The 25728-nt window shown below is 43.6% G+C and overlaps 1 protein-coding gene across 2 annotated transcripts in view; it reads right to left on the minus strand.

The window, feature by feature from the left end:
• Window positions 1-25493, minus strand: part of fam49al (family with sequence similarity 49 member A, like) — a 34022-nt gene extending 8529 nt beyond the window's left edge. The window contains exons 1-4 of one of the 2 annotated variants that reach the window (XM_037093575.1): window positions 25179-25493; window positions 10261-10351; window positions 6406-6485; window positions 1643-1764 (exon numbers count right to left, since the gene is read on the minus strand). In XM_037093575.1, coding sequence (XP_036949470.1) covers window positions 1643-1764; window positions 6406-6475 — 192 coding nt within the window. In that variant the 5' untranslated portion in view covers window positions 6476-6485; window positions 10261-10351; window positions 25179-25493. Of the gene's footprint in view, window positions 1-1642; window positions 1765-5368; window positions 5449-6405; window positions 6486-8726; window positions 9181-10260; window positions 10352-25178 lie in introns of those variants that run through there. The other variant, XM_037093574.1, reaches the window with a different exon arrangement.
• Between the last annotated feature and the right edge of the window lie 235 nt (window positions 25494-25728).

A 25728-nucleotide genomic window follows, 5' to 3' on the forward strand; every position in this document is an offset into this window, starting at 1 on the left:
GCAAAGATGGAGGTATCAGAGAAAAGACACATAATATCCACTTGATACTTAAGTGTATTATTTGGCTATTGTGATAATAAATTGATTGGACATCGTTAACCAAACTAATCAACAGGCACACACCACAAAGTAGTGACATAATGCCTTAAAGAATGAGGCAGCTCTCATCAACAGAATCAGGCCCACCTGTTTCTATATAAGATGTATGTTTTAAAATATGTATAGTTTCATTCTTCAAAATGGCTCGCTCAGTGCCTAAAACAGCTGGGTACTTCAGTTATAACTAATTTTACTCAAACAGAAGCAAATCAGTGGTAGGGCTGCAAAAGTAAATATGATAACTGTCAGTGTTCATACCACAGCAAACTGGTATATCTATGCAACATTAGTAAATGGTGCATTAGTTGGGGGCTATTTTCAGCCAGGGATTGATACATATTTGTAGTGAATATTCACAGCAGCAGGAACGTCTTTGTAGGACTGATTCAATATAAATTACAGTGCCAGTGTTAATCGTAATGATAGGATGTCATCGGTGCAGTGCTGGGACACATTTACATGTTTTTAGAGTGAACAACAACAACAGAGGAGGTCCATGGCATGAAGGAAGAATCTACTGTATGTTAGGCTTTGGCTGTATAGTTAATACGGTTCAGTGGGATATACAGTATTCATTGTTGGTTTTTGGTCTTTTCATTGGATTTATTGAAACAAGAAAAACAGAATATTGCCAGTGATCCCCTCTCATGCTCCGCTGAAATGGATCCATGTATGCTATATTCAGATTTTCTTTGGGCGGGGGGACAAAATCATTGCTTTCTGTTTTACTCAGAGTAGCAGCTACAACACTGGACAGATTGAGAGTTTATGTATTCATTTAGGCCATGATGAAGATATGAATGCAGATAGAAATGGTGCCAGGCTGCCAGCCTGACTGGATCGCCAGTCAGCCTTCATTTTCCCCCCGGAGATTTTGTGCACACTGGCAGACAAACTAGCACAGTGGAAGCGAGGTCTAAATGCTGATGATGATATTATTCTGCAGCTATTACATTGTACAATCAGCATATACTTTATTATGAAACGTTAAAGCAAAAAATGTGTCAGTTTAAACATAAACGGGCATATTCCCAAATGTCAATATATACTGCACTACAGACTCAACAAATGTTAAAAGCTTTGCGACATGCCGTTTATAAAAATAGAGTCTTAAGAAATGCTTGTAAGTCCTCAAGGTTACGAGGCAGGGAGAGGAAACGAATCAGCACCTCTTGTTAACAAGCAGAATAATGCCAGCAGCTGAGCAATCAGCAGCGATCGTTCATGCTGCAGAGGGGACTGGTTTGCTGTGATGTCTCGAGACCAGCACGCCAGCTTTCTAACGGAGGATGTTTATCCCTCTACCATAACATCCCCACCGAAAACAACATATTGCATGAAATGTTTGTTTGAAAAAAAACACTTTCACACATTTCTGTCTCTGCCTATATTTACTGCAAGGTTCACTACATGACATGTCAGTTTTCCACCCTGGCAGGCCATGTGATTCACACACGAGCGTTGTTTTTTTTTCTTCCACACTGCACCGTGGACTCGACAGTTTATCGACTTTCAGCCCTTTTATCGACTGCTTCGTTCTCACTTCTCGTATCTCCTGGCCCGCGCCATTATAGGACTGCAGCTCGGCGAGGATCCCATGAGCCTCCTCCAGCACAGCGCTGACCTGGTTCCACACGGCTGTCTCTGCCTCCGTGGGCTGGGCATCTGGGAGGGGAGGAAGGAAGGAAAGTAAAGAGGGAGAGAGAGAGAGAGAGAGAGAGAGTGGGAAGTGAAAGTATTGAGGGGAGGGTGATGAGAACGAGAGGGAAAAGGAGAGAAGATTTGAGGAGAGAAAGAGGTTAGTGATAAGGAGAGAGCTGAAAAGATGAAGGCCAGATAACAGCCTGAGATAAGCAATTACTCTCTACATGACTGCAATAAAAGTTAGAAGTCTTAGTGGGCATTGCAGCCGTGCTCATCTAAGGTCTGGCCAGTAAATGTATGATCCAATTTACCCACCACAGAGTTATAACAAGAGACCTGTGAGCCACGCTCTGTCACACAGTGAGGTTTGATTACAGACTGTGGTCGGCCAATGAGGACCAGACGATGACGATGCCAGTTTCACTTCAGGGAACTGTTTGGATGACGATGTCACAACTGATGGTTTAACATTCTGATGGTTTTCAGCTGGATTGCACCACTTGGGCGAAGTGTCTGCCTCCTGACCTCTAATCGCCTCAACTGGGATTTATACGGGCCTTTAAAGGTGTAATTGTCCCATCAGATTCATGTAATAGTCCAATCCATCTTTTTCTCACTTTCTGTTTCCCCCTCCACATCTATGAATGGGTAGAGGGACTTTTTGTTGTTGCCCTCGAGGTTTAATTGTGAGAATTGTTAAAACAAACGAGCAGCGGGGAGGAGGCATGCACGGCCGGCAGCACATATACTGTAAACTCAGTGTTTTTTGCCGCAGGGCTCCTCCCTGTCACAGATCTGCTTTGTTTGCCCATGTGGCGAGCTGCATGCATACAGGAGGGATTAAGCGTTCGAGTGACACAATTTAGGATGCGTCCTCTTGAGTCATCATTGTGTTTGGTTTTCTCTCTTCGTCAAGCTATCCGTCTTGATGTGTGACTCAGGTATAAAGTGAGAGAGAGTGGGAGTGTACCCAGGCAAGCGGCTCTCTACATGCAGCAGCACCACTGATTATTTTTGCACCCTGAGGCATTGCCTCCCTGCAGAGAAATAGTAATCATGGAATATCTGCTATCCTCCAAGCACACAGCCTGCCATAATAAGCACAGCAAGAACTGTTATTTTAGCGATGGCTTTTTCACTAATGTGCTCCTTCAATTCTCTGGTAAACAACAACATATTTTGTTTACAAGGTACAGGAATAATTGAATAAGCTTATAGTCGTAACTAGAAATGAGCACTATGTGGTTTTGGAGAAGAAATTCAAACTCTATGTTAATGAGGTAAAAGTACAAAGTCAGAAATACTTATTGTATCCATAACTGAATAAACAAGCTGTTCTCAGAGCAACAGAAGGACATCAGAACACTGTTTGAAGCTACCGTGGTGGCAGGGTCCGCCAAATATAAACAACAAATAAATAAAACAGTCTAAAACTGTGTTGTCCTTCAAGGTCAGTTTGTTTATTCAGCCATTAAAATTAAGAGTTTTTTTTTATCTCATTTGTTTATAGATAAAAAAAAAAAATACAGTCAGTGAAGATATTTCTTTTCTGAAACTGCACCATTAAAGGAATAGTTCACTTCATTGATGACCTAGATTCAAAGATCTGTAGTGAGGAGGTGGTTAACTTAGCATTAAGTCTTCAAGCAGGCGCTTGGCTATTTGCAAATATTTTTGAACTTAAAGGTTTTTAATCTGTTGGGCCATTAGGGAAATTTTATCTCCTGGAACAGCCTATATCACTGTGAACACTGTGTTTTTAAGGTTTTTAGATTTTTTTTTTTTTTTTTAAAAAGAGGAAGTAGCCAACCTAACCCTTTTAAAAGTTAACTTAAGACAAAAGATGAGCATTTTCATTTACTCATTTACAGTGTATTAGCTTTACAGATGTGGTATATTTTCCTTTCAGCAGAGCCATGCTTGTCATTTTCAGTTTGTATGTTATGCTAAGCTACGCTAACTGACTCCTGTCTGTCGCATTGAAAAAAAAAAGGGGGGGGGGGGACTAGCTGTCGAACTAGGCTTTTAGGGGAATCTGTGGTCCTAATGGAGCATGTAAGGATAGAGGCTTCATCTAATATTAGACATGGTGACCAATGCATAGATCCAAGCGTCATGTTCTCATGTGTGAGAAGGAACGTTTAACTGAAATGTATCCTCATTTGTTCTATTTCATCATCAGATTGGCTCCTGATCTTTCAAAAGGTTTGAGCACGCCTTAATTATTAGCAATGAGCCATCAATAGCATGACGAGAGCTAAGTGTAGAGTTTAAGCCAAACTTTGAGCTGTGTGACAGAGGTGACTGTGTCTCTGGGTTGAGGAGGAGAGCTCACAGATGGCACAGGGGAGGTGGTGGAGGAGGAGGAGGAAGAGGAGGGGGTCTAAAGCTGTGATGCCTGAGTCTGACTCATTCCACTTGCTTTTGAAGTTAGGTGAATCACAGGCATAAAAAAATGAAGGGTAAATTCAGCCTGTTTGACAGCTGACGTCTCTTGCCAGCAGTGAGCTCTCCCACCCCCACTGTAACATACAGTCAGTAAAGGAGGAGGAGGAGGAAGCCAGCTGTTAGAGGGGGAGAAGTGGCTGAGGAGGGGCAGAATATGTTGGGATACACTGCAAAACATATCCATCTTAAAAAATCATTTAATGAAAAATCTTCTGTGCATTTTCAATTAATTCTTACTTAAAAAATACCCTACTGTGAAAGAGTGAAAAGCATGTTTAGCTGGCGGCATGGCTTTGTGTTTAGTGCTAATTAGCAAGCATGCTAACAAGGTAAACTAAGATGCTGAACATGGTGAACAGCTGCAGCTAAACATCAGCAAGTTAGCTCGCTGAAGTTAGCAACTGGCTCAACAGATCCAGCCTCACAGAGCTTCTAACATGGCTGTACACTGATTTATTCATTTGTCGGCAAAACTACAGAAGATTTTAACAGTGAGCGCTTCAGCTCAATGACTTGTTGAGATGGACAAGTTCAAACTGCAAAGTTTAGAATTCACTGACTGGGAAAGGAGAATAGAGGGGGTCGAGGTGGTGTGATTTACCAGCCTCCTTCACAATCTTTCCTTCGTTCAGTTTTTCTCACTCTCTTTCACACACGTTATTTGGCGTACACTCACCCACACGCGGATAGGTCAGACACACAATAGGTCACACAATAGGGGATGAGGAGATGAGGAGGTGAGGAGTTGGAGGATGACGATAGACTTCTGTTAGCCATCATCATCTCCAAGCAACAGAAACCCACACAGGACTGGCATTCAGTTTACTTCTCTTCAGTTTTTTTGTGGCGTATGAGCCGAGATCAAAGCATTATTGTTGTCATTTTGTTGTGGCGTCACCGTGCCATTGTGCATCTGTCTGCGCCTAATAAGACGTGGTGCATGTGAATAAGACCCTTCAGAAAAGAAGCCAAATGACTTTCAAATGCCAGTCCCTGGAGCGGAAATCAAAAGACAAAGAGGAAGGTGAGGAGGAGAAGAGCTGAGGAGGGAGAAAGGGGTAAATAAGGACGTAAAGATGACACGATGGTCAGCTAAGATCGATGGAATGAGGAAAACAAAGCAAAGGCAACAAAGAGAAAGGGATAACTCAAAAAAATAAGAAGCGGATGGTCTCACGTTCAAAGTCAAGGAAAACTATTGGGCCATGCTCAAGTTCGGCGCAAGCCAGCACTTTCAGGAGGTTTCCCATGAGCCCCCTGGAACAGAGAGAGGGGAGAAGTCTGTGGGTGATGAGGGGATGGGTGTCGGGGGTTGTGCGCGTGTTCGTGCGTGTATGTGTGTGTGAGTTTCTATGCGTGTGTGTGTGGTGTGTGAGAGGTGAAGGTGTCAGGGTGGGGGACTGGATGAGAGGGGGGTTGTTGGAATGGCATGGTGGAAGTTTCTCCTGGGTGAAGCATGGCAACATGGACACAGAGCTTCTTTAATCCCACTCCTATAGTTTTATTACTCACATGTTTGCTTTGTTTAGGAAAAACGTTTTCGGTGTCGCTGAGGTCGGCAAAAGTCAGATGTCACAGAGAATTTGTATGAATGGGAGAAATCCCATTAATGTAGTAATATAATCAAATTGCAGCATTTTGTGTAAAAATAAGAGTAAGAAAATAAAAATGTAGTCCTCATTTTCTTATAAATACACAGAATCAATTATCATTCCAGTTAGGAGATCATTGTTGTCTTTCTCATTTGATTTATTTCTATTGAATTTTTACACACCTGCATGTAGCAAGGAGGTGAACTGGTTATAATGTGTATAGATTAGAATATACTGTATGTATGTTCTGAAAATAAGTTTCTGAAGACATAATTGCACAGTACGAAATATAACAACCTAAGTGAACTCCTCCCTGTAAATGCACCTGATTGTGATGCTCTACCTGATTCCCTCCACACTGTTTTATTTGTACCTACGCACTGTATGTTCGTACCATCATTGGTCAGCGGGGCATCAGAAAGCAGTGAGAGTGGGACTAGAGAGCGTCTGATAATGACAAACCACACCCACAACACCACTCCATCAACAACTCAGCAGCTCACATCCAAATATACCTCCCTTGACCCCACCCAGCGACCTCCCACTGAACACCTCCGCTGCACACACGTGCTCTCACATTTCAAGCACACAGACACGCGCACGCACCCCGGCGCTCACTTACTTTCAAAGTCCAGGAAAAAATGTGGACAGTTCTCTAAATCCTTGCCAAGGACCTTAATGAGGTTCCCCATGGCTGGCGACCTGGACGGGAGGAAACAACAAAATGCATACAGTACACAGAACCTGGCAACCTGCATGAAAACACACAACATGCACACGGAGAACACAGCAGGCCGTGACTGCCTTCTTTTCTTTACCCATCTGCACCTCTCTAATCATCCCTTCTTCCTCTCATCCTCCATCCTTCTGTCTCAGCAATATGTCCAGAGTGAAGTCAGACTCCAGTTTAAATGACACTGATCACAGTTTGCATCCCATACACAGCGTATGCTGTATTCGATTAGAGGGAGGCCTAAATCCAACAGTGAATCATTTAGCTCACTCATTGGGAGTCACTGGAGCTGAGCAGTGGTTTCAATCCATTTACATTACTATAGTAACCTAATAAAAGCCGGCTATGTGCGGACTCCTAATGCTCCTCGTGTACAGCAGTCTATGGATACTTCATGACAAGCTCTTTTATGCTCAAAGCTAAAGGCCAGATGCCAGCGCTTTATGAAACCCATGATGCAAGCTTTATCAGATTATACCGCAGGTCAGATGTGCAGGGTATATAGTCCCTACATGCTCGTATGGTCGGATACAGCACCAGACTAAACAACACATGTCAGGCGTCGTTGTTTCAACCTTCAGTCCCACTCAGGCCAGTAAACTCCAGCCGTGGTGCCAAATAATGTATGAAATAGGGAAGGGCCGTACCACAACAACCAAAGGATCTTTTTCTAGTAAACGCTCAGAATGCAGGTATAAACCTGAAAACGAAAACAATATGAGACCTTTAAAAAACAGCCCAGATTATGATGTAAAATGAGACAGATCTGTTTTTTAGTATCTGTACTGAAAATAGGACTTAGGACTTAGGACTAGTATCAGTATTAGTATCAGTATTAGTGATACTTAAGGTATTGTACCACCCACACCTTGTTCAAACCCACAGACGTTTTTTAAATAATAGAGAACCTCAAGTTACCATGGATACCAAAGTCATGTTTGATTAAATAGTGCGAGACCCACATTTGAATATTTCTTTCACTGGAACATCATTTAGCTTCAGTAGAGGGCTGGAAGAAAGTGATATATCACGTGATATTGTCTGTTAGTGTTAAAGAGGAGATTTAAAGAGCATGTACAGTTAGGGATCAGAGAAGGAGAGGACTGAGGGGCCACGTCTGGAGTTGTGTGTATGTTGCATAAAAAACACGCAATAAACAGCCAATAAACACAACGACCGAGTGAAATCCAATAGTCACAAACGAGTCTCAGCTGTGCGAGTTTGAAAGCCTCTCCTCGATCATAGAGGGACGTCGGCAGCCGAGGTAGCTGCCAAGTTTCACTTCCTCTGCGTACCCTCTGTGTTCATGTGCTATGTTAGCACACAGCAGAGGCCGATCAGTTTCCCTACCCTTCATGACTGATTTGTGGGCAGCATTAGCATGTTTATGAGACGCCACCATCCTGGATAAAAAAAAAAAAGGAGCCTGGTCTGTTTCACTGTTACTCAGCAAGAACGGGTGTTGCAATGCAGCACTAAGGTGCCGCTAGACGGGAGATGGAGTTACACTTTCCAGTCACTGAAACAGCTCGCTGATATTCTCCTCTTTCAGTTGAGTCCTGTATTATATGTTTGCGCTACCTATAAAAATCTATTGGGAGGCAGAAAAGGGGGAGCTGTGTGCTGAGTCACTGCTGTAACCTGCGAGCGTCAGTCCGATCGTGTAAAACGCACACCGTCTCCTCCTGACTTTTAGACCTCCTGCTCCAAGATAGCAGCACGCTATGAATAAATGAATAACAGATTCATAGCTTCAGCCTGACAAGGTGATTGCAAAGGCGAAGTCAAGCTGAGATTCAGATTGGAGCCTCACATAAAGCCATGAGAGCCTTTCTGACACGTGAAAAGGTGAGTGTGTGTCCGAGGCAGCCGCACGCCGGCCTCACCTACACACACGCGTTAACACACATACACCGAGTCTGGAGCAGCATGTGGTCCATCCTGAGAGCTGAGCTCGGCTGATGGTTGCCAGGATACTGTTGGCCTGGTGATATCGTCTGCTCGTCTCAGCAGAAGATGTAATGGGGAAAAAAAAATCAGCCAGTTTGCTCACACACCAGGTCAGATGCTCACAGTGATCTGATGCAGCAGTCATTACTACCTGAACAGCAATCAGTCTCTGTATTAATTGCAGAACATGTATGGTGAACATAAATTAAAAAAGGGGGGGAAATCAAGGGACTCAGCTTCTCACCGCTTTCTCTTCTTACCCTCTTTTCCCAGTAAGTCGCCTCTTCCTTTATCTTTATCCCTCAGATTCTTCTCCCCCGTCCTGTCTTTTATCTTCACTGCTTTGTGAAACCGTCGCTGCGAATAAATCCCAGGTTAGCGGCGCTCGGAGCGATGGCTGCAGTCCCACGGGCGGCACTGGTCGCCACTCTGCTTTTCTTGGAGACTGATGTAAACTTCTGCTCTCGCCCTTTCTCCCTCTGCCGCTCTCTGTGTATCTCTGTCCACTTCACACTTCTCTTTTTCAGCCATCTATTTAAAGCCCTGTGGTTTTCTCTATTTGGTCTGTGCGCTTGATGCTGCTCTTTGTGTTTTTTTTTTTTTTGTTTCAAGCTGTTTGCAGAACAGGATACTGCTCTGCCGGGTGTGTTTGTTGGTATAAAGAGCATAAGATATGCTCGTGTTATTTACATATCCGTCTTTGTCCTCTGGCTGTGTTGTCTTCATGTGTGTGTGTGTGTGTGTGTTCATATTTTTTCAATTCGTACGCATACGGAGAAAACTCCTTCTCTCTTTTCGGTTCTGACGTCAGAATGGGTTCCTCAAAAATATCCCCTTCAGCTCTCCTCTCTGCCTCACTTCTCTATTTCACCACTCAGCAGCACTCTCCCGACTCCTCTGGCCTTGTCTTGTCACAGCACATCTCTGTCAGGGCGCCATTCAGTCTCACTGGTGGCCCTTAGGTACACAAGAATCCAAGTGGCAGAATGGGACTGGAGATCGGGCTGCGTGAACACATGTTTCCTTCTCGATCTCAACTGGAAGCCTCTGGAAGTATCACAGCCATGCTGTTATTTGCACATTAAGACATGGCATTCTGTGAATTAGGAAGTGTGTTTGGTGGCCAGCGGTTTCAGTTTCTCTTACACGCACAATGTTTGCAGTCAGCCAGCGTGAAAGTAGAGCAAAGTACTCCTCTTATGCAACTGCACAGCACACACAGCTCTCATCTGTAGTCCGGCAGGAGAAAACCAAACCGAGGGGCTCCTTGAGCCTTAATAAAGACACGGCTCGGCTCCCACATGGCGTCTGAAAAGCAAACCTGGTCCAGACTGGAAGCCAAGCAGCAGAGCGAGGCCTCCCGGCTTCCTTTCAGCTCTCACTGAAAGATTCCTCCTGTTACCGACCAGGAGTTTCATCAGTGTGGATTTACTGAGCACAGAAGCAGCGCTGCTCGTCTCTGCCAAGTCTAACCTCTATTAACTCACCAATAATACCATCTGAACTCCCTTTCTCCATCTGTGTCTCTTTCTCTCCAACCACAATGATCTCTCTCTCTGTCGCACACTGGCTGACTGGGTATTCAGTGGCCTGTGAATCAGACCCATTCAGCAGCTGTGCTGTATACAACGGATGTGGCCGCTATACTCTCCTCTCTACCCATCACTGTATCCTCACTCCTTAATGGTCCATCCGGCTCCTCACTCTCTCTCTGACTCGCCCATATGGTGTTTCTATGCTGTGTCCTTTTCTGTTTTTTTTGTTTTTTTTCCACTCCTCATTTTTCATTCCTACCTTCGCTTGTGTTTATCCCTCTGGAACACTTCACTGCATCAACCAGGGCTTGTCAGCTCCACACAGTGGTTACAGCATCAGCACCCACCACCTGACAAAGAGACAGACAGATAGACAGAGAGGAAGAGAAATTTACATAAACTTCAACATCTCATGCGGCACAGTGTCTGGAAAGGCAGGAATGTAGAAGACTTGAAGCACTGAGTCAACAAGGGGAAAGAACATCACGGACAAAGAAAGAACCATAAAGGGCAAATAAACATAAGGCTATGATAATTATGTAGGCCTAATGAGTACAATGTGCTAGTTTGCATTCATTAGCCTTTTAGATGATGATATTGTATGTAATATTATTACCTAACTAGCTTTGCAGTGAAACTTCCTTTATACAGATTGAACCCTCTGCTACATCTAAAACTGTTGACAGTCTTGTGTTTTCTCCATTTTGACGACAGCAAGTCTGAAGTAGTGTTTATGTCAACCAAATGATAATGCTTTTTTAGTCTTTCTTATGTCCTGAGATAATGTCTTCCGATAATTGTGTCTGCCTGCCATTCGGTGTTGTTCAGTTGATGTATGGTAGGTTTTTTTAGAGCCATCTCGCTGAACACGACTGCCTCATGTGGCAGAAAGCTTCATTCAAAGAGTGATAGGAGTGAACAAAATAGAAAATTAGAAACCAAAACAGCAGTATTGGGTGGCCAGGGAGCTAAAACAGGCTAAAGAAAAACCCTCAGTTCGGTGCCCGGCTGCCAACCCAACGAATCAGTGGCTTATTTGAGGAGTTGAGAATGAGAGTTAACAATCTATTATCCTACAAATTGGACTTTTAAGTGCCCCTTGTTGGACGCTCCATTTGCACTACAAAGGTTGCACACAGCAGTTAGAGGCACTCGTACCCAGAGACAAAAGATTAGACTTGTAGCTTCTATCCAAGATGATCAGTATTACCGTTCCAGAGGCTCAATCAGTCTAATCTGAGAACCTACAAGGTGCTTCTTTCTTTCCCAGTTTTATATTTTGATAACAGACTAAGCTTGTTAATCTTATCGCATTCATTGTCAACTCCAGCTCCGTCTTAGCCGCTGACTGTTGTAACTATTAACGCTACTGCTGCTGCGCTTGCATCACTGAATCTCATCATGAGAGAATGCAGACAGGAGAGAGGCGGGGGCCTTTGAAGAATAGTTGCCAGGGAAACACAGTCTCTTATTCTCCTGGCAACACGCAGTCACGCACTGTTCAGTTATCAATCAGGTGGATTGGATGGATGGATGGATGGATGGATGGATGGATGGATGGATGGATGGATGGATGAACTTAACTCTCCTTAATCCCCAGAGTGTCCAGGACACCCAAGCATTGCCTGTCCTCTTGGCAGGTTGTAAACTACACTGTCCACTTCTGGAATTACAATTCCTCTACGTCACATATATGGACTTTTTTTTCTCTCTTTTTTTTAATGTGTGTTCTCCCTCAAGTAAATTACATAATGCTTATTGATCTTGCCTTTCAGTGAAAGGTCAATGGTCAAGCATTGCACAGGATGCTGAGGTCAGAACTTGAGAAGGTGAGAGGTGAGAACTTGAACTGAGACCTTCAGGGTAAATTCCTGTGGATGGAGTTAAGGTAAAATACATCTGTATACCCGAGTCTGACAACACTGAAAAGCCACTAGATTTTCTCATTTGTTTTAGCTTTAGAGAAGTAGTTTTTAGGTACAGTGCATCATTAAAGAAGTACCAGCTCTATGCAGCTGTTGTGATGACTATTGATGGATCAGATTGAGAGCAGACACATCATTTTTCTCCAGCTTCAGGGCCCTGACTACACAGTTTGATGGATTACTATTTTCAATTTTGCTAATTGGCTGAGTGTGTTAGTTTGCTGTTTAAGCCCCACGCCACCTGGTTGCATTCTCAGCGCTTCTCAACCAGATCCACACAAACTCCATTTTCCACCTCTCTATGTAGGTTTGATGTAGAACTGCATGCAGTTTCATCAGATTTACTTCCTCTTAGTCACATCAAACTTTTTTTTTTTTTTTATGTATTAGAATACAGTCCGATCAAAACAGGACGCAATAGTAGAGGTATAAAATGGGCTTGGTTCAGGATCCTAAGCTACAGTATAGTCAGTCAGATTTGGTTTGTTTGTAAAGATGGGTGATAAATGTAAGAAAACACCAACTGTCTCAGTGACAGTAGGGATTGTTGCGCAGGGATTAAGACACAGCCCAGTTTCTGGGACAAATTCTTGGCAGTAAACATCTGCGCAAACCACTGATACGTTCACTGGTCAAGTGCCATATAGACTTCTTAATATGTGTCACATCCCCTTCACATTACATGCGAATGACCCAACTATCATACAGGGCAGATGGGTTTCAAGCCAGTGACTGCAGTTCAAGACTGTGTTTCAACATGTGTAAGTACGACATTACTGAATATTTTTATGGAGACCTCAGCACATTTCCAAAAGCCAAAACATGATCTTTTCCTAACCCTAACAAAGTGTGTTTTGTGGCTAAACCTAACCAGACCATTATCACAGCTTTGCTTCAAGATAACATTTTAAATTGAACCTAAGGAAATGTAGGTAAAGTTGCAACATAGAGAATTGCAGTGTCAACATGGTTCGTAGTCCCTGGTTTGAATTTGTCCTGAGACCGTTGCTGAGCCTCTCTCTTCCTCATGTTTCCTATCATCTCTTCACTTGGTCTGGTCCACCACGACACTCCAGAAGAAATTAAATGCTGAACTTAAAGGTTCGTTCGTGGTTATGTCATTTGAAAACAACCATTTGCATGAGAATTTGCGACTCAGTCTGTTCAGGAAGTGCACTATATGTGATTGAAAGCCTAAATAATGATCAGTTGTTTTCTTTTTTTTTCTTTTTTTAGTCAAGCATCTTCAGCGCCTCCATGGAGAGATTCTCCAAGTCTGTGGATCCGTCCTGGAGGGATAAACATTCTCTCATGACAGTGATGTCTACCAGAAAACAGAAACCCTGTAACTTGCTGACATCACACTATGTGACTGATGTCACACATTCGCATAATTTATTCATACATTTATGGTAAACATGAAGTGAACTAGAAGCTGAAAACACAACAGAGGCAAAGTGTGTGGTGCTGACTCAGGTGTGTGTGAGTTGACCAATCAGAGCAGACTGGGTGTTCAGGAGAGGGGCCTTAAAGAGACAGGAGCTACAACAGCATTTGAGACAGAAGGGGAATACAGTGTTGCTGTATGAGTAAATACCAGTGCTATGGGCAGACAGTATTTTCAATGAGTCGGGAAAAAGACTCCATAATCAACTGTTCTTTAAAATCAAAACTAATCAATCAGATTCCAGGAAGACTTCACTTTGATACTGGCACTCCCACTTAAGGAGCCCCATCATGAATCAGTGTCATGCTAATCAAATAGACTACTCTGCAGTCTCCAGATAGGAGGCACTGAAGGAGAGGTCCAGGCAGTTTGGAGGGACAGTCTGTAACTACAGTTGCTTTTTCAGTGACTTCAAAGCTGATAAGTGTTTCAGAGAGAGGTGGTGAGAAAGGAGAGATCACAAAGTCTTTGTACAGAGACACCTGTCTGTTTTGATGAGAGTCTTTGCTACTTAGTTCATGTTAAATCTGCTTACTGAAGGTCCTTCTTTAAAAAAAAATACCTGTATCATTCCAGTCCTCGCTCCCGCTCTTCATCTCTTTCACTCTTTCCCGACCTTTCCCCCCCTCTCATCACTCCCCTCCCTTCACTCCAAGCCCCTCTTTTATGCAGCTGTTCATTCACTCATCCTCTCACCGCACACCCTATTGACCTCCTCCTCTATTCGTGTGTCTTTTGTATGCTCCCTCTGTCCTCTCTGCTTTGTTCTCAGCACACTCTCCCTAAAGGTAGAGGCGAGCGCAGGAGGCTGCCGTTAAATCACTGGCTCATGTGTGTGTTTAGAGAGGAAAGATTTGAGGGGGAATGAAGAGGATGTCAAGTGAACTAAACATCGCCCTGAGCTCAGTTAATCCTCAGATTTGTTTGGAGAAAAGGTATAGAGCCACTTCTTGATGCTGACACTAATGGTATATAATGTACACTGTAAGTATATTGTACATTACTGTAAGTAAGACCATGCTGATTCTGGGGGTAGTTTGGGAGGAAAATGGCAGATGATCCCATAGAGAGATTAGGGGTAATGAAATGAAAAGAATGAAAGAAAGGAAACCTAAAGAGAGGAATTTAAGGAAAAGGAAAAGAAATGAGAAGGGGGGTAAGAGGAAAGGAGAGGGGAGAAAAGACAAAGAAAGTAAATCAATTGAAAGGAAGAGCTGGGAGAAGAAAGATGAGAATGAAAGGAACAGCAAGTGAAGGAGAGGTGAATAAAGGCGACAAAAGAAAAAGTAGCAAATGAGAAGGAGGGAGCAAGGAAAGGAAAGGAAAGATAGGAAAGCGGATGCTAGGAGAGGAGAGGAGAGGAGAGGAGACAAAGAGCTAGTTTAAGGAGTATAATGGAGGGTGGCAGTGTCAAACCCAGCTAGACCATCACTAGAGATTGACCGATGATGGAATGTTACAGCCAATTTGCCTCGGGCCTACACACACACACACACACACACACATTCATACACAATTATAGATACTGCCGTCCCTCGCTGAGGTGAGGAGGGAAGGAGAATAAAAGGGCAGAGTGGGAGCTGAGCGTGAGAGCTAGCAAAGGACGGAGCGCCGGAGAGCAGAAAGAGAGATGGAAATGGAAGGAGGAGGTTACGATTCCTCAGCATCACCCCTCCCCCTTCTCCATCTCCCTCTCTCTCTCTCTCTCTCTCTCTCTCTCTCACACACACACACACACACACACACACACACACACTGGCTGGGTCTGAGTCCGGCGCGGCGCATGGTGCCTCATGAAAGGGCGATTGCAAATGAGCATTGTGATTCTGTGTTGTGAGGCTGACAAAGAAAAAGGGGAGGATAGAGTGAGTGACAGCAGAAATGACAGAGAGAGAGAGCGAGAGAGGGCATGGCATGTTTAAGCTGCACTTGAATCCATTTTCCTTGTGTAACATGCTTCAGTGTGATCATTTCTTTCGACTGAAATTAAGAAGTGGGGCACCAACTGAGGGATTTCATGGTTTATTTGCTCAGAGGTGGATAAAAACCGAACTCTAATGTCTCTATTGTGTAGCCATCACTGAAGGTTTATACCCATAAAGTGCATTTGCACTTGTAATACACAGTATCCTGCTCATCAAAGTGTCTAACATGAGAGATTCTTGCTAATATAATTCAGTCTCACTGCTCTGTTTTTCTTTCTTTCCTCTGCCACAGAGATTAATATATTCCTTATATTTAATGTAGCCATTAATATTTGAGCACCATAATTTGGCTCAGGGGCGTTTTGAACCTTGAAAAAGCAGAGTTGGAGAAATTACAGCCTTGAATTTCCGTCATAAGAGCCGTTTCCTCTCTGAGCTTCGGCCTTCAGAGGGAGGATGGGTGTACAGTAAGCTCTTGTTATTTTTGTTTGTGATGCGGGATGCCAATTAGCTGCTATCAAAGGCAGGCTATGGGCCTTTAGGGGTCTACATGCACTCTTGATGTGTGTATGTGTGTGTTGCTGTCATGGCTGTGGCTATTGTGTCGCACCCCCTTTTTCCTCGTGTCCTTCCCTGACCCCCTGCCATCTGTAAACAAAGAGCGAAGCGATAAACGTCTGAACAGCCAGCCTCTCCTCACACACCGCTTTGTATCAGCTCTGAACATAGTGTGTGTGTGTGTGTGTGTGTTTACATGTGAAGTACATTTCATTGGGATGAAAATAACATTTAGTTGGTTTGCATTGTGTGTGCGCATATTCACCTGAAACTGATTTGAATTCATTTGGTTTTCATTGAGCCGGTTTAAAATGTGTGTGTGTGTGTGTGTGTGTGTGTGTGTGTGTGTGTGTGTGTGTGTGTGTGTGTGTGTGTGTGTGTGTGTGTGTGTGTGCGCGCGCGTGCGTGTGTGTGTGTGTGTGTGTGTGTGCGACAAGGACTACTATAAAACAGTACATAAAAGCAGTTTGAACTCAACTCCCCGGCGTCTCGCTGTCTTGTGATTGTCCTCTCTCCTTCAACTCTCCTTCACTCTCTCAGTTCATTGTCTGTCCATCTTGCTGTCTATTCTTCCGCCCACGTCCCTTCTTACTGTATGGTTTTGTTGCAGGCATGTACGTCAGCCACCGTTCTCATCTTTAAGATCTTAGTAGGTTTTGAGTCTGAAGTGTGTGCAAATTGAAAAAAAACCCCTACCAAATATAGTAACGACTTGTCAAAATGCATGCTCGAGTGCTTGCCATGCTGCTGCACATGCACAGTAGTGAGATTAGCAAAAAGAGCCCCAGAAGCGATCTTGGAAAAACAAAAATAGTTTCAAATCTTTGGAAAAACATTCAGCTTATTCTCGCACGGTAAACAACAGACTTCTGAATCACATCTCAGCTGTTCCTGTAGCTTTAGTGTTGTGCTCATGAACTGCTGTCTCCCCGGTTGGGAAAACAGCTGAGCCGACCAGAGTGTTGTGGACGCAGATATTTGTGCCGGAGCCAGAAGGAACGATGACGATGTGCACGGAAGAGGTTTGAATAGAAGTGTACAGATTGTTGCAACTTAAATATAAATTTCAACTGTTGCAGGTCAGGTGTGCAAGATTTAATGACAGATATGGGATATATTTATAATTTTGTTTTCAGTACTCTACAATCACCTGAAAGAATCACTTCATTACCTTACAATGAGCCTGTTATATCAGAGGGAGCAGGTCCTCCTCAAGCCCTCAGGAACAGTGCCAGGCTTAGAAGCCAATCAGACATGGTGGCAACACTGTGTACAATGTTAGTTATAAGCTGCTGTAAACCTGAGAGATGCATTTCTTTGAGGGTCACAAGCAGCTGGTTAAAGTCTCTAGCACACGCTCTATGGGCTTCACAATGAGGAAGCTTGGACAATTGGACAATTTTCAGGAAGTCGGACCTGGACTTATGTCGTCATGCACCACTGCGTAGCTCTCATGGGAATACTCTATCCAGATTGTCTTTATCAGATCCATGGTGCTCTTCCACAGAGTCGGCCATGCTGCATAGCCATGTTTCTACAGTAGCCCATAATGGACAAACACTGGCATTTCATGTTTTCAGTGAGACAAGTATGAGACGAGGAGTATTAAGTTGGTTGCAACCTGCAGCCACACCGCTAAATGTCTCTAAATCTACACACTGGACCTTTTAAATTGTTCTCCAGTGTAAAAAAAAGCCTTTATGTTGGCTGCTTTAGCGATATCACAGCTCCATGTTGCCTGAAAATCATCTTCATTCGATACTGCAAAATAACTTCTGAAGCCTAAAATGGCATGGCAACATCAACATAATGGACTGGGGACTAAAGAGTTACAAGGTCGGATTATCAGGCTCACAGGAAGAACAGTGTTTTTCACATATAAACTGCTATTTCTGTGAACATCTGCAAGCACATGCTGCATACTACTACTATGTACCCAGTGAACTGGGACACAGCGTGAGTCTCAATCTCTCGACTGCAGCACATGACCACAGAAAATGAATGAATGGGGCAACCTCTGACCTCAGCGTGACCTAGAATCTATATTCAGCTCGCTGTGTCGAAGTCATCCACCCTATACATACCAGGAAGAGCCGGCGTGTCCTTGACGGAGGCGATGCTCCATCACAATGTGCTGCAGTGTGTCTCACATGGCAGAGGATGCAGTGTTACACTACTCCCTATCCCACTGGGAGGGGCAGGATAGCAGCAGCAGCTCTCAAATATGGGAAATTGGCTGCGATGTAAGGTATGGGCTCAAGCTGACGCAGGAAAAAAAAATATTGATGGAACAGGATAAAATAAAAGTGAATCTGGGATGTGTTGGTGGATCCCTGGTGTGAAAGTTTGAGATCTTGGCTGTGTGTGTGGTTTATTTCTGTCCACTGATTTATTTTGGAGTTACATTCATATTCTGTCTTTGTTGTTTCATAAAAAAAACATGCTAGTAATACACTGTAAACAGTGGATACCTAACTAACTAATTAGTGATCGTGTGTGTATGTGTGTGTGTGTCCATGAGCAGGGAAAAAGGTAGAAGATCTATGTGAATGTTCTCACAAGCCTGATCAAACACTAAACACAAGCATGACTGCCAGCAGCCCAGTGGGCCCATGGCAGACCTGGCGCACACACACACACACACACAAAGGCTATTGCTGGAAAGTAAACTTCCTTGAATCAAATGAAGATCCTGACAGAGCCGCTAATGCTAGAAAAAACTCGGATATATCTTCATTAATGACTCAACACTGAAGCCTTGGTAAATAGAATACAACGGTTAATAAAACCTGGACGGAAAAAATTTGAACAATTTTGTTCATGTGTAACGTTATTTTGTGTTGCTTTGGCTTCAAAACTTGTGCTACACATGACATACAACATAACCGTAGTAAGCAGTTAGCCAGACATGTTAATGCTTGCAGGTTAGATAAGTAGATAATCAAGTCCTTACACTTTTACTCCATCATCAAAACAAAACTAGGACTGGAGAAATACTATTCAGGCCGTGAGCAAACCAGATGTCCTTGCAAATCGTAAAGTGTTCAATTGTCAGAAATTTTACCACTTTTTAAATAATAACCCACCAATTTTACTTGTGTTCAGTGCTGACATATCCGTTTATCCTGTTCCAACCTACTCATTATTAGTAAGTTAATCGACCACCAAGGCGGCTGTTAGATTCTGACGCTTGTAGCTCCTTCTGTTATGCTAACAGTCATGAGGAAGACAAAGGATTCTAACCTCTTCCTTTGTAATCGTAAATCCTGCGTTCATGACATGCATGTGATAAAAAATCTTTATTCGTGTACAAATACTGAGATGATTTCCCTCCAGCCTGGTGAAAAATCATTTGGTGTGTGTGTAAGTGTGTAGCTTATGTGAGTGTGAACATTCGACGCGCCTAAAGCGACTGTAAGCGTCAGCGTGGTTTTGACTAACTTCCTCTCTGTTTTGCACTTAGCACACTTCCTCAGTGTTGTCAACAGTGTTTACTGTTGTAATATAAAGCTATTTAACACCTATTTTAATTCAAATGTATTGATTGAAGCAGCTTTAAGGCTCCTAATTTGTGGTTTACAATGTCATAAAAGGTCATTCAACAGTCAACTGAAGAGGGGGAAGAGATTGACGAGAGAGACCATCATCTACAGTTTACACACTCCCACATTATTACTGTTAAATCCAAGTTAAACTGTTCCCCTCTCATCTAAGTGTATTTACCTTCAGCCTCGGTAATCAAACACTTGGTGGTATGATCCAGCAGAACTTATTAAGAGAGCCGGAGCCTCGATTGAGATACCATCGCTAAGTAGATGATTTGTCTCTTCACTTATTACACCCTAATTGCAATGCCGTCTCGTTTCCTCTCCTCCCGCACTGCCCTCTTTAGCCTTCCATCAGCCTAAATCGGCTTCACCTACCCACTGAATTGGGGATATTGATCTAAAATGTGACCAGAGGGCTCGTGGGTTTGGGCTGTTTATTGACGTTAGTGGACAGCGATTGATGTGATCAGGCCATGATGCTGTAGGAAGCCCTCAGAAAGCAGATCTGAAGTAATCTGATTACATCCTGAATCTCCTCCTTCATTGCCACAGACAGAGAGAGTCAGACAAGCCATGTCAGGTTAGCGGGAGACTCACAGAGGAAGGAGAGGATTCACTGTGGCCTGTCTCTGTGTCTTATTGGATGTGATATCGCACATTTCAAAGAGTTTCGGCAGGACACCCGTAACGAGGATGATAACAGCGCTTAATAAGACTTTTCAGTCGTCTCCACGAGTGCTGTCCAATATTGAGAATTAAGTAATATGATCTTAAAGTTATCAGATCTTGTCAAGGTGAATTAAATCTTACTGTCTGCTAAATCTATTTTCTCACTGATTCAGCGGGTTAGTGCTCAATTAGACAGTTCCTCAGTTCGAAACTTGTTAGGCAAGTTTTTTAATCAAGTTATTGAGTCTTAAGTCTGATTTTCGTTGAGTGGAGAGTTAAAGAATCACCTTTATTCCTTTGTCAACTTAAGAGGATCCTTGTTCCTCTTTCTTTTCAAGATACAAAATTCCTACAAAAAACGGGACAGGATTGTGAAATTTGAAGAGCTCAGTGAACAAGTGACATAACCTTTTCATTTCTGAATCTTAATTTTTTTTAAAGGAATAGTTCTCTGTTTTAGGATTACACTTATTTGCTTCCTTGCCAAGAGTTAGATGGGATATGGATGCCACTGTCACATCTGTACAGTAAATATGAAGCAGTAGCAACTGGATATCTTAGCTTAGAGTAAAGTGGAAGCAGGTTGAAACAGCGAGTCCGGTTTTGTTTAACAGTGAAAAAAATCCGCCTGTTTGGCATATTCTGTAAGAAAGTGTTAAAAGTGTAAAAACTTGTCACCATAAGGTTGCCAGCAAACCAGCAGAGACTTCAGGAAGTTACTCTTTCTGGCCAAGAAAGAGTTTGGCACATAATCACAATCGTAAACAACTTGTTGTTTTTGCACTTACTTCTTTGCACAGTTTACAGGTTCACTTTATAAGTAAACTGATTTTTGAGTCTGATCCCAGCTCAGCAAATACTGACACTTTGGGATGTCAGCCTAAACCCTGACCTACAATCCCAAACAACAGTATGTGTTGAGTTGGGAACGAGAATTTTCTTACAAATTGGACCTTTAAACAAACCAAATATAACATGTGAATTACTGATCTTCAGATGTGTGTTTTAGCTTTGCACAGAGGGAGACCAGCAGTTTCTCCCTATTTCCACATTTTATACAAAGCTAAGCTGAAATTAGAGTGGACCTGATCTTTTTTTGAGTCTCAGCAAATAAGCCCATTTCCCAGAATGGTGTACCATTGTCTGAGGAAACCTATGATCACTTAATTTCTGCAAGGGGAGTATTTCTTTGTAATCTGCAGTTCTCTAGCCCTAAATTGTATGTGCTGAATGTACTCTTTACATAGATATAACCTTGTGTATGCTATAAGTGGACCATCCATCACCACCCTGCACTCTCCGCCCCCCTTTAACTGGATCATCGCTGATCTGAGGGAGTAATCCCTGACTTTTGACAATACTGGCTTAAAAACCAAAAGATTACCAGGTGGAGACGGATCAGGTCTCGGTTTTGGGAAATTAACTAAAGCCCGGCTACAATACTGGTCTGAACTCCAATGGAAACAAATGGAACATCAAGAGCAAGCATGTAAGCTCAAGTGACAGATGATTGAGAGACAGATGTTACTGGTGGACAGATGGGTGGGCCAGTAAACAAGATTAGGAATGTGGAGACAAAACGTGGATTTTCAGGCATTTTGTGAGGAAATCAGTCGGACCACATGGACAAGCATACGGATGGCGCTGTATGTTAATCAAAGGATTGAACACAACATGGCTCTCAGTCCACTTGATTCTTATGTCATGCCAGTGGAAGTCTGTCTGATAAGCTTTTCTACTTTAAATGGGGAAAAAAGCAATAATCCACCGCTGAATCATTGTTGCTCTTTTGGTGGGGGAGAGTTCAGGATAGTCAAGGATGATTAAAGGTGCACGCTGTAGTTTTGGGGAAGAAATTTTGATCCGAAGAGAAAAATCTTCATCGACGGATTTCTTTCATGCCTAAACAAACTGAATAAACAAACTGAACTTAAAGGACAACACAGTTTTATACTGTTTTAATGTGTTTATATGTGGCGGACCCTGCCACCTTTCTAGCTTTAAACAGTGTTCTGGGGACCTTATCTTCCTCTTAGCACAGCTTATTTAGTCATTTATGAAAAAAAAATACATTTCTGAGTTATTATATTATATTATTATATTATTATTATTTTAAATTTGCTTTCAAACATTACAAGGTGCCCATTGAATAATATGATAATAAGATAAATGGAAGAATCTTTCACAGTAACAAAATCAAATCAAGGAAATATTTACGTTCTTGGATCAGCAAAGAATGCAGACAGCAGCAAATGTTCTTGTGTCTTCAACTTTCATTTTAGACACTTCAGGCTTCAAGCTGCTCTCTCAGGCTGTCCTATTAGCATCTATTCAGTGTCAAAATGTTTTGACAAAACTCTTTTTCAGCTGTGCACCATGACACTTTGAAGTAGCGGCACACATTTCTGTGTCATTGTACTTGTCACTCATCTGCCTCATTCACACGCTCTGAATCGGGGGTTATGCCGCGACCTCAGCCGTGTCTAGTTCAGTTACACCTGATGAGGGGCCGCGTTGACAGCGCTCCAACGGCGACTAATAGTGAAAGAAGCCGCGAAAAAGACAAACATCGCCCATCCTCTCCTCCCTTCTCTCCTTTTTTCATTTGCCCTAACCTCACATACCCTCATCCTGTATTCCCAGTCCCTCAACATGTAAGATTACACACATGTGTGGCGTGAAATACATGTCATCACGGGAAATGCTGAGGAGCTGTGAACTTGGGGTAATTGCAGTGATAACATGAAGGCGTAGCTCACAAAACGGTGCTCGTACTGTTCAGGAGAAAAGGTCAGGTGATGTACATTAAGAGAAAAATAAAGAGACGTGACACCCCAACCCCCATTCCTGTCTTCTGCCTTGTCAAACCTGATAATCCTGACACATGCTAAAGCAACCTAAGAGACCGCACCTCATACCGTCAGAGGAAACAGGACATTCTGAGACACTAATCCCCTGCAAGACAGCAGGACAGAACGATTGTGCACATGCCATCAACACCATTTTGCGGCGAGCATTATTGACTGGACGAGGGCGATGGAAGTGACAGAATGTACCGAGGTGATGAAGACCGGTTGAGGGAAATCTTAAGAGCAGCGACAAATTAATGAGTGAAAGACGGGGCTGCAGAGGGAACGCGCAGGGAGAGACGCTCGGATAGAGATGGAGACAGAGATGGAGAGGAGGTGTGTGTGAGACAAAGAGTGACAGAGAAGGAGCGAGGAGGAGAGGAGGAAATGCAGACGGGCATGTTTCTATGGGCGCTCAGGAAAGATTTGGGGTGAGGGAATCTTGCATCATCGTGGCGGGCCAATGAAAAGGCTCGCTTAAAATGTTCAAAGGGAGTGTCCTAGCAACAGCGGAGTAAATACCATAGCACCCACCGTTCCATCTTAGACCAGAAAAAACACCCCTCTACACACACATACACACACACACATTAATTAACACACTTGTGCACCGAGAGCACACACATGCTAGATGTTACAGTGCAGCTTGCTGTTTATTCATACATGTAAATGGGTTATGATCTGCATAGAGCAAAGCCTATCAGTCAGTGTACGTAAGCATGTTCGGATGACAGCCATAAATTAGGACAGGCATACGTATTTACATATTTTATCTATATATAGGTGCATATGAATGTGTGATTTCAAAATAAAAGATACATAGGCTCTTAGAAATTGTCAGTATCTGTATAACGTGTGTACTTTTAAATACACATGATGATAGTGTGGCTAATTTCACCATGTCTACTGATAAATGTACATATGTGCGTGCATGCATAATGCTGTATGTGTATATATGTCTTTGTGTAAACATGGATGAATAAGCATATATATATATATATAGAGAGAGAGAGAGATTACTACACACTACACAATAAGAGAAGATGAGATTGTAACATAACACACTGCCACTGCAACATGTCCTCCTCGGACATCAAATGAGTGTGTGTGTGTGTGTGTGCGTGTGTGCGTGTGTGCGTGTGTGTCGTGAAAGTCAACATGGCAGTAAATCATCATTTAATCCACTGGTATGGATTATAACCAGAGTCAGTAGATTACAGAGGGATAGACGGGGCCCAGATCTTTCAATTACACACCTCTACCGTCTGTTTCTCCCCCAGTCCGCACGCCCATACACACTCAAACACACACAGCACTTCATCCCGCTTTCTCTTTTTCCGCCTCACTATTTATCAATCTCTCATCCATCCATCACGTTCCTTCTCCCCCGCACGCACAAAGAAGACCTGCAGAGTCACACAGTAGCACGGCAGGTAGCTACAGCCCTCTCCTCCTTTCCCTCATTCATTCACCCCTCCATTCAGTTTTTTTTTTCCCCTTCCCTCCTCCCTGTTTTTTCCACTCCGGTCGCATGCATCCACCCCTTCTGATCAGCAGCGCAATCTGGGGCTATTGTTTTTAGCAGGCATCTTGCACGAGCACACACAGCTCGAAACACCTCACCTCACTGTACAAAACCGAGTCTCTTTTGTGTTATTTCCTGTGTGCGATAATGGAGCTTGACATGCAATTTACCCACATTGCTCACAGAACAGTGGAGTGCATCAGTGTGATATATGATGCTATGTGCTGTGATGGTTCTAGGTCACATATGTCCTGTGACCAAACCATCATCCTTCAGTGAAAATATACACACATCAACACACACAAGCGTATCTGGATACATAGAGAGAATGGATCTTTGCTCAAGCGTGTGTGTAGATGTGTGTGTGTGTGTGTGTGTGTGTGTTTGACTGTGGCTGTGGCTGTGACCGTGCCGCTCTCTCTAAGCACTGCAGTGAAAGAGGACAAGCCCCAGTTGACCAGCCCCACGGGGTTTGATTTGGCCGAGCCACATCCAGCACCACACTAGTCCTCCATGTCCACGAGGGCCACCACCACCGAGCAAACCAAGCACCGGCCGGCCACCAGCCTCAGCCTGGAGTCCTAACCCACATCCATCCTCCAGCCTCAGCCTCCTCCTCCAGCTCGCAGCCTCTCTTGTGAGGTGCAGGGTGGGACTTCCTGCTATCAGAGCTAAACGGATGAGAGGTAAAACGAAGGGGGGGAAAAGATGAAGCATTTTTCTCGGCTTACCGGCTGGGCGTGCAGGAGGGGAGGATGATGCCTCTGACTCTGCTCTTCCTTCCTTCTCTCTGGACCGAGGTGCAACACGGATGGATGCAGAGGGGGAACAAAAGAGAGGGACAGAGAGAGACAGAATGCAGACACCAGCGGCTGGTGTGGCCTCGCGAGAGAATGAAAATGAGGAGAAAGGCGGCAAAAAAAAGAGGAAAGAGAGTCCTTGTGCTGCTTTTCTCTGTCTTCCTTGGAGAGAGTCCTTTATCCTTGTGAGCCAGAGGGCTGTGGATTCACCTAAACACTGAGCACACGCACTGCCTCACGCCACACAGCCCTCCCTCTCTCTCTCTCTCTCTCTCTCTCTCTCTCTCTCTCTCTCTCTGCACTAAAGACAGCAGCTGTTGGTCTATGAGAAATAGAACGCTCTGTCCCCCCTCCCTCCCTCCCTCTCCCCTTCTCCTCCTACCTCCCTCGCTTGCTCACAAAGACCCCTACCACACACACACATTCGCCATGTCCTCACAGCACCCCCTCCCCCCTTTGACTAACATCTCCCACTAGCCTG

The sequence above is a fragment of the Acanthopagrus latus genome, chromosome 3 (assembly GCF_904848185.1).
Source record: "Acanthopagrus latus isolate v.2019 chromosome 3, fAcaLat1.1, whole genome shotgun sequence".
In the NCBI taxonomy this organism is placed as follows: Eukaryota; Metazoa; Chordata; class Actinopteri; order Spariformes; family Sparidae; genus Acanthopagrus; species Acanthopagrus latus.